Source organism: Gopherus evgoodei, chromosome 4, assembly GCF_007399415.2.
Source record: "Gopherus evgoodei ecotype Sinaloan lineage chromosome 4, rGopEvg1_v1.p, whole genome shotgun sequence".
In the NCBI taxonomy this organism is placed as follows: Eukaryota; Metazoa; Chordata; order Testudines; family Testudinidae; genus Gopherus; species Gopherus evgoodei.
The window spans coordinates 144,581,083-144,591,072 of record NC_044325.1 but is presented as its reverse complement, the minus strand read 5'-3'; the positions used below and the strand labels follow the sequence as shown (position 1 = coordinate 144,591,072).

The 9,990-nt window shown below is 39.6% G+C and overlaps 1 protein-coding gene across 1 annotated transcript in view; it reads right to left on the bottom strand.

Moving 5' to 3' along the window:
• Positions 1-7,119: 7,119 nt before the first annotated feature.
• Positions 7,120-9,990, bottom strand: part of LOC115650951 (membrane cofactor protein-like) — a 41,937-nt gene continuing 39,066 nt past the window's right edge. Inside the window, exons 11-12 of the mRNA XM_030561670.1 lie at positions 9,879-9,984; positions 7,120-7,545 (exon numbers count right to left, since the gene is read on the bottom strand). Of these exons, the coding sequence (XP_030417530.1) occupies positions 9,894-9,984 (91 nt within the window). The 3' untranslated portion in view covers positions 7,120-7,545; positions 9,879-9,893. The remainder of the gene's footprint in view (positions 7,546-9,878; positions 9,985-9,990) is intronic.

Below are 9,990 nucleotides of genomic sequence, written 5' to 3'. Positions count from 1 at the left end.
GCTAAGTGTTTGAATAATGTTTAAAATAAGCCAGTGTAAAAAACTTGAATCTTGCTTGGTTAGCCAGTGTGGAAGTAGTCAAACCATGTTAAAAATGTGTTTTGTAATGGTTTTTATTGTGCTGAAGAAGCTGGATTGTCCTCCCCCAAATTATAGAATATCATTCATTCCATCAAGGTACGAGGTCAACTGTAGTTTATGAAAGGCATTTGAGTTTATGTTAAAACATAAACAATGAGGTGAAACAGGTGGGTCTTACGTAGCCCCTGGGCTCTTTAACATCTAGTACATCATTCCTTCTTCATGCATTTAAGGACAGCAATGATGGCATTTATTTGCGAACTAGACTAGAGGGAGGCTTGTTCAATATCTCATGGTTTAGAGCAAAAGCCAAGGAAAAAGATTTTTCAGGGAAGATTCACTGTGGGCAACCTCTCAGAACCAGCTCTATTTGTTAAGCTGAAGAGCCAAAGCTCTTGCATGATACAGAAAATCTACCAATTAGTTTCAAGAAGACTGATCATATACCGAAGGGTGGAAGAACCAGTGCCTGACATCATTCTGGAGGGTAAATCTCTTGGCATCGTCGACAGCTTTTGCTATGATTGGCAGGACTCCTGAGCCTCCGATGGAGCTAATAGGATTGGAAAAGCAGCTAAGAATTTTGGGCGGTTAGAGAAATGTCCACGGAATAACAGAAAACTGTTAACTGCGGTGAAGATGTGAATCTACGAGAGCACTTGTGTGCTGTCAGAAATGTGGGCTACACGTGGTAGGCACAGCAGGAGGCTGTATAGCTTCCACATAAGATAACTTCCAGGATCTTGTGTAGGCAAGTGGGAAGACAAAATACCAAACACAGAGGTGCAGGAGTGTGCAAGACTGACACACTTAGAAACCACTATCAAGAAGAGGAGGTTGCGATGGCTCGGTCATGACAGAAGAATGGGAGGAGACCGTATCCACAAGAATATTTTTTAAAGCGAGTTTTGAGATGGCTCTAGAAAGTGGTTGCCTTTTATGATGATGCCTCCCAAAATATGTGCAAAAATTATATGAAGTCGTTCAACATCAATGTAAAAAGCTGGGAGGAGTGAGTCCCTCCAGCTTTGATAGGATTCTGCTATCTGGCAGTGGGTGTAGCTCATCATGAAGCAGCTTTGACCCAGAGCATGAAAGCAAAGTGAGAAAGAAGGAAGTGTGCTGTAATCTTGGACTCCAACACAGACAACGCACGGATCTGAAATTTGTAACAAGCTGTGTCACTCTCGCCTTGGACTTGTCAGCCATAAGGTGATTCATCAAGCACATGACCGGATCAGCGGTTGCCTGTGGTAGAACACTGTTCAGATCCATCCACACTGACCTATGAAACTCTTAGTTTGAAGCATCTTCAGTTTAAACAGCTACAAACATGTTTAAAGATAGGAGCCCAGCCACACTGGGCTAATGAGCCTTATGTGCTGTTTTGCTCTTTTCAGTTTCCAGGTCAAGCAGGAGCTCACTAATAGAAGAGTCTTTAATGCTCTCCTATTGATGAACCTACAAGTTGAGATAGTGACCATTTTAGCAAAAAAAACCAAACCCTACAATGTTCTTTAGTTAAGGTGGTGTCTTCCATTAAGGACAAAGAATGATTAGTAAGAGGATACTTTCAGTGCTCTTCTCAATTATTTTTCTGGTACTGAGCATTGTTTCCATGAAACCCTGTTAATCTTCTTCAAAGAACACAAAGCTGTTTTCTGCCACCAGAAAGTCAGTCCTTGGAACTGCAGACCTCTAGCCAGCAAGATCAGATGTACTTCCTGTACCTATGCTTGCTTCTTTAAAAACAGATGTGCATTCGTGGCAAATCTCACATGCAGAACTGGTAAAAACCTATGGCTCTGTCTTTACAAAAGCTACATATGCTTCGAGCCTGTCTGGATTTTTTTTAAACCAACGTACTTACTTGTGATCACACCTGTCACTATATTTATAAGTAAAAACTCAAAAATATAGGCCTATTTTCACTATTACTGAAAGGAGGATGGTGTGGCTGTACACATATCTGGATACGTGAATGAGACTGTCTGTGAACCCGGCCTGTGGCAGTTGGCCTTCTGCAGTGTAAACATTGCTACAGAGACTGAAGGATTTTATAGACAACAAAAGGGGGTGGATATACTAGAAGATAGTGAGGCTTTGGTTGGCTTAACTGTGTCTCTCGGGTGTGGATTTTTCACATCCTTGAGTGAGTGATGTACCTAGGCTGGCCTAAGCATTAGGTGTAGACAAAGCCTCAGCCTGAACTAAGGGACAAAGGCAACTGAGCTGAGGCATTCAAACCCCTCCAAGTTTGGTGGTATCTAAAATGGAACAAAAATCCTGTAACATTTAGACTAAAAAAAAACCTGAAAATGAATAGCATAGCAAACTAAAAGTGTGGATATTTAATCGTACGATTAAACTATTTACTATATACGTATGTCAGATGGATAAGTATGGTAACTCCTCACTTTACATTAAGCAAAATGATGTTATGTTCCTGAAAAGTGCAACTTAACTACAAGGTTAAGTGAATACAATTTCCTCATAAGAATTAAATACGATGTGGGGCAGGGAGTTAGGTTCCAGAAAAAACTTTGTGCCAGACAAAAGGCATTGAATTTTTAAACAATTCAATCATCATTACTGAGTATGAAGCTTGGTTGAGGTGGTGGAGTGAGTCAGAGTGTGGATTGTCAGTCTGCACCTCTTGCTGAACTTTCTAGATGTTAAGAGAGTGTTGTTTTATTTTCCTCTTGGTAAATTTCTTCATTGCAAGTCATTAGATGACTAACTAACTCTCCCAATCACATGGGAGCTGCGTTCCCTGTCAGAATCATCATCGCTCAGGATTTGCAAGCCAGCCTTAACCTGCCTCTTCTCTCCCTCACCCCCTTCACTCTGCAGGATGGGTCCTTGCTCCTCCCCCCTCCCTCGTGTGACAATCAACTGGTTTGCCATGTTCAGGAGGGAGGAGTAAGGACTTGGCGTGCAGGCTCCCCCTGCCTCCTGAACATGGCAAACCAGCTGATTGCCTGGGGCACAGGGCAGGCACTGGTCCATAGGGTCTGCCAGGCGGCAGGGGGTGCATTTAGGAGAACTGATTGTGATAGTGTCAGCCTGCTTTGTTCACAGCTGGCAGCCCCCAAACCATTGCACAGCTTAAAACAATCTTACATCCCTGCTTCATTACAGAACATGCTCTGTTTAAACTCCCCACTTTAACATTGTTTCAAAGTGGAATTAGTTACTGTATTTGCTATAAGGAAATCAAACAGGTGTCCTACCATTGATAATGCTTGCTTAGTCTATATATATAGACTAATGCTGTTATATAGAATGTCCTGACATTTTAGATGATGAAGTTTGTCAGCACTTGCCATGGTTTGCTCCCACAGCTGTGGCTGATCTACTGATGTAATTTAAAGAGACTTTGAAGAAGGCTGTTTTTCTTAGATATGGGCCATGCAGAGATGTCTTCTTCTGGAAGCTGGTTTCACATGGTGGCTTAGATTTTCCCATCTTTGTATCTAGCACCATTTGAAATCAGTGTTCTAGGAGCAAGAATTGCAGCATGGGAAAAGAAGATCCCAGAAGCAGCCTGCTAACTTCATCAAATGGATCAACTCTTCAGGTAAATAGCCTGAGTGGCAAGTTTTGAAGCATCCCTTGTGTGTGTCAGTTGTGACTGTTACAAATCCAACAGATAACTAACTAGTCAATTTAGGGTTGTTGCAAGGAAGAACTTAATTGGGTAAAAATACATTCCAAGGAACGATGAGCGCCCCAGAGATACTGATTTCAATAGTTGAGGATCTACAAAGGTGAGTTAAGAACTTAACTCAAGTGTTTTGGCTATGGATACTTACTTTAATATGGGAAGCTGAAGCCCAATTAGGCTCTAAAATAAGTACTTTATCTAGATAAAGTACTTAAGTGACTGGGTAACTTCAGCATGTACACAACCTGCTAAATGAGTGCCATAATACATCATGGCACTCATTTTAGAGCCTGCTTATCAGTAGTGAAATCAGTGGGAGCTACACGTGCTTCTCTGGAACTGCAGGTACTCAGCACCTCTGAAATTCTGAACCTTTCGCTTCCCAGTAGGTGGTGCAAGCTCATGTACTGAATTTTAAAGAAAATAGCTTGATAAACAAAAATTCAGGGATTACTTGTAACAGGAGCTCCTGGAAATATGTTACTGTTGAGAAAAGTAGTAAAGCCATAACCCTTCCATATTTTACTACAGACCACTGAAGATTCTGAGTTCTAGGGTAGGCTAGTTTCTTCAGACTGACTGTTTTTCAGAGGCTTTTGTGGCATGTCCAGTCAGACCCTCGGTAGAGCTGTTTTTTCTCAAATGGACCTGTGGCTGTGACCTAGATGACCCCCCTTCTTTGAGCTGGGAAAATCTCTCTTACACAGGCTGACCGATCTCTCTTGGTGTTCAGAGTTTCAGTTTTTGTCTAGCACCATTTGAAATCGGTTATGATGTAGGGGGAAAAGCAACACTAAGGGAAACTCAGTTTTTCCCCTCTCCACAAGCACCTATAGTCACATCATGGGGGTTCCAGAATGCTGTCAGCAAAAGTATCATCTTGCTCTGTAAGTATGTGTATTAATGTAATATTTGTGGTTGTATTCTGTTGAACTGGTAGGAAGAGCTTCAATGAAGGGTCCTGTGTTTTGGTTCAGTAGTTTAGAATTTTTTTAATAGACAAAGAGGTGCAGGCATCTAAGTCTTCAAGAAGGTAGATCAGATTCTTCCTATTCAGTGGACAAACTGTTTTACTGGTTTGCAGAATGTTTTTCAAATCTGGATGATCTACTTTGATTTAGTTTGTCTTTAAATCAAGCTGGTATTGGCCTCTGGCTCAGGTGCCCGCATGTAAAGCATGATTTCTTTTAATCTAAACACAAAAAGATGATAGAAACTGGACTGGGGATATGAAAACTGCATGAAGTAATATGCCTGCTGGATGGAGATACTTGCACAGCTCTACTCCATATATATTTTATACTACACTCACTTTGCAGCCCAGTAACTCACTTTTGGGTTGTCCTTAATCAAAAAAAATGTTGGATCAATCATTTTGCAGGGGAAAAAAATAAAGACTTTAAAATCATAAGTGAAGTGCTACAGTAAGACAAATCCTCCTTGTGTTAGAATACAAGTTGATACTAGACTTTTCAGTTTACAAACTAATAAAAAAACCACTTTAAGTGAAGTTTGTCACTCAAATTTGCCTTTGATTTTTAAGCAGTATGTCGTGAAAACTTCAGGAATAAGTCAGGCTAATTTTGTAATTTCACTCAATATTTTATTTTTAATCATTTAGTACTATACATCATCTTCCAATTGCCTTGCATTTTAAATGCTCCCCCCTGCCCCACTAATACTGAAAGGCATTATAAAACAATCCAATGATTGATATAGGCATTTCTAATAAACCTTGTACTTAGAAAGCAATTCCACCCCAAGTATTCACAATGTGTACACAACAGCCTTACATAGTGGGACTAGTTTGCAGGACCAGGGTCCCTAGCTGTTCTAGTCTTTTTGCTTATCAGAGTAGCTTGTAGATCTTTTGGGTTAGATTCACAAAAGGATGTAGGCATGTAACTGCCACTTAGGCTTTAGTTGCCTTAAGCCCCAGAACAGTGCATAAACCAGGAAAAAGGTAGGGCCCCACAGATGAGTTAAAGGACCATCTATCAGGTAAGCATGCTCAAACCTTGCCTGCTGGATCAGGCCCCTATAAATGAACTTACACAAAATGACCAGAGGGCACAGATTTTCCTTCTAATGTTTAGCCCAATGACCCATGGTTCAAGTCTCCTCTCTCATATACTTGCTTACTCCTCCTTGCTGGACCAATGTAGAGGCTGTTACATGATGAGTAAATGGAAGCTTCAACAACCCTGCTCCACTTCTTGCAAAAAGTTTAGGTACTTCACAGGAGTGAGGTGCCAGTCTCAGAGAGGCGTGAGCTTAGCCAGTAGGTGGTACAAAGCCATAGGGTTTGTGGTACCTTGTACAAGGAGCATCTTAAAACATGCTGTTTTCTGGGAGTCCCATTCTTTCCACAGCCCACCTAGACTTTGATTTCTAGACACCACAAAAACTTTGTGAATCTAGCCCTTCCTTGTTAAGCACGCCCCACAGTTTGAATAAATATGATCCCATAGCACACTTAAAGAGTTCTGGTACTGGTACAAATATATACATCCATATCACACAGAACAATGACTATCTGAAATAAAAACACTTACTTAAGGTTCATTTTCCCACAGAAGGAAGTGCACTTAAACTTTTTCTCTTACCACAGACCATGTAGGCAGTTCAGTTAATTAGCTTAGTCACACATTGCTATGAGAAACAGATCATGTAATGTATAACATTATGAAAATGGTCAAGTCAAAGCTTGGATTGAACTCAGCAGCTAATTCAGAGCCAATTCTCTGGAGGCAAAACACATATATTTAAATATATGATTTCAGATATGCACCAAGAACCCAACTCCTGTAAGAAACTCCCTAGCCAAGATCTCTAATGCAATTTTTTGAGCTGTTTCAGCTGACAAGTGTTGGCTGGTCCTTCAACAAGGAAATACTTACTTAATTGGACAAAGTGCTGGCAACTACAAATACAAATACAAATTTGTATTTATATTGCAATTTGTAGTTGCCAGCACTTTGTCCAATTAAGTAAGTATCTTCCATCACTTCCAGTAGGAAACCTTCATTAGCTAGCTAATCTGAGAGGTAACAGATGTTTCTGATGGGGTCATTCTCTTGATTCCCCATTCAAGGTGGTCGCTTGCAGTCTTAACTGGGACAGAATTACTATCCAGGCTCCCCACTGTTGCCCTAACAGAAAGGTTACAGAAACCTGATTTAGATGCACAGTGTATCCAAAAGCAGCAGCCAACAAGAGAAGTTTATATTTGCAAGAAAGAAATACGAAAACTAAAGGGAACAGTGTGCAAAACTTAACTTACTTTTCATAAGTAAGTTAAGTTAAGCACCAAATCTTTCAACAGGCTTCCTAAATTACCTCAGTACCTCTAATGTGATATAAATCATATGAAGAACCTACAAAGCACTCTGTCATTGCATAGTCTCTTCTGGAAGCAAGCAAAAGGCAGCAGGTGGCCTGAAGGCACAGGTTTAGTGTTCCAGGCTGCTGGGAGATGGCTATGGGCATGAAGCTTTTTGTAAGTTAATTTCAGACACAGGCAAGTGAGCTAAAAGAGACAGCACTGGTACACGTTCTGGCTTTGTGCCTTGGTAAAGATGCAGTAGATGCTTTTGTCTTAATTTTCTTCTCCTTTTGTGATTGACTGTTATAAGCATCTTCAATTCTGGTGAAAGTAGGGGCTAAATATTCCATTAGAAATAGTGCAAATGCAGTCCTTTCTCCATCTGTGAGACTTCTTTCACCACTGCCCCTTCCCTGCCAACCAGGTTTTACACAAGGTGTATTGGGCAGTAGGTGAAGCGGAGACATGTTTCCTGCAAAAACAAGATGATTTAGAATTGATTTTTCATATAAACTAGTGATTTAGCATATTTTCCCTTGTAATGACAAGCTGACTTAGAAAAAACTGGTGATATTTTCCATTACTTCAGAGACATGCTGGTACACTTGTAAAATGTAAATAGGCTCCTATGACTTTGTTAGTGATTATCAAGGTGCTAATGACAAGTATTAAAACAACCTGCATTTCTGCTCTCCTGAAATGCATTTGTTATATAGATTGTTAAATTCTTAGTGTTTTGCAGTTACCAACATTATTTTGGGTGCTGAAGAGATTGTCACAGTGTTTATTTTAGAATTATTAGCTAGGAATCCCATGCTCCTGGGAAGTCACTTCCATAAGCATATTGAGGACTGGTGGAGGCATGTGAACCAGTGGCATAAATTAAGAACCAAAAGCTGCCCTAAAAACACAGTTTGGACCATAAAAATGAAAGAATGTTGCTCAAATGACATTATGGTTAGCATCCCAACATCCGAGGATTTAAACCCCAATGTGTACCCACAACTGATTGGTCTGAAAGTCTCAGAATATACAGAAATTAATCTAACACTGGATCCTTTTCAAGGATTATTGAATTAAGCTAAATACTGACACAACTTTTTTGTGTGGGGGGGAGGGAGGGCAGAGAAGAGATAAGATTCGAATAAGGAACCTAGAGCAATAACACTTCTTGGTCCTTACTCTAGACTCCAGTGAGCAGTTCCTGGCAACTGCAAACTGGGAATCAGATGTTACTACTGTAAACACCTTATTGCTGTTGCTTCAGATCACCATGTCCTGCCCAGGGGATACAGAAACGACGACTACCTATTTCTAGATTTCACAACAAAGGTAATCAGAGTACCTTCTTCCCACAAGGAGACAGGCACAAGCTAATCTACATCCCTCACAGCCCATGTACCATTGTAGGACAGTCTGACTACTTTAGAATGGTGTTTCTCATTAAGACTGTAATTTGTAGCCCAGACTGACTGTTTACATACCTAAAATTTATTGAAGTTAATTTTGTTTTAAGGTTACAATACAGAAAACAGTTCAACTTGAAATTAACTGAATGTCCTTCCAATAAACCTTTTGGAAGCAGCCAGGATTGAGACATTTGGCTTCCAAGAAAGTGGTAGTAATGGATTGGAAGCCAATACTATACTGTAGGATTTGAGACTCGGATAAAGGAAAACCCTGGTTTCAAGAGGATGGTTGTGTTATTTCAAAGTTTTTAATACTCTCTAAATTTTCCATGCAGAGATAACTGATTTTGAAACAATCATAACCCAACAAGGGACCAACCTGCTGCTTTTCACTGTGCTCAGTGATGACAAACATTTTGACTCAACTCAGGTGTAAGAATAACCATAATTGTTGCCAATTATACACGATCACCAGGTGTTGTATCAAGTACAGTAGAACCTCAGTTGTGAACAACTTGGGAATGGAGGTTGTTCATAACTGAAATGTTTGAACAAAATGTTACGATTCTTTCTAGAGTTGAAGTTTACAACTGAACAGTGGCTTAGTACAGCTTTGAAATTTTACTATGCAAAAGGAAAAATGTTGCTCTTAATTTAAATGCAACAAGCATAGAAACAGTTTCCTTACCAAAGTCAAATGTAAGCTACTAGAAATGGAAAGTTTTAAAAAAGTTTTAACTCGTTTTGTTTCGAACAGCATGGTGATCAATTGTTCATGTCCACTGAAGATGGACAAGCAGTAATGGGCTTAATCTGTACCAAGGAAGATTTAGATTGGCTATTTGGAAGACTATTCGCATGCTTAACTATCCTTATAGTAGAAAGTTTTTCCTAAGGAAGTTGTGGAATCCCCATCATTAGAGGCTTCTGAGAACAGATTAGACAAAACTGGGCTGGACTAGATGACCTCTTGCAGTCTCATCCAGACCTACCTTGCTATGATTACTTCCTCATAATAACTAAGGAGTATTTTATTAAATCAATTTTACTGAAAAACTAAAGCCACTAATACTTGAAAATGAAAATCTGAAATATTTCATGCATGCCTATAAAAAACACACTTAAAACCAAACTGCATCTGATAAGGACCACTGTACATCACCAGGTTTGAAGTGACCATATTTCTCTTTTTTATCAAACAAAAAAACCCAAAGGACATAACACATGAGAATGAATTAGTCCAAACAACAAACATACATACCATACAGGAAGACCTATGAAAATAGGTTGTAGTCTTCACCTAATACATAGCAGTTACATACCACGTCTCCTTTGTCTAAATTAGATGGCTTATTCATATTTCCATTTTCAAGTGGAAAGGAAATTTAAACAATACCTTTTCATGTTTCAATTAATTCTTCAATGCAGATGCTTCATTTTCATCTGGTACTTTAACATTTAAAATGCATGCTTCTTTGCCGTTTTCATCGGTTTCGTATGTGCTGAAC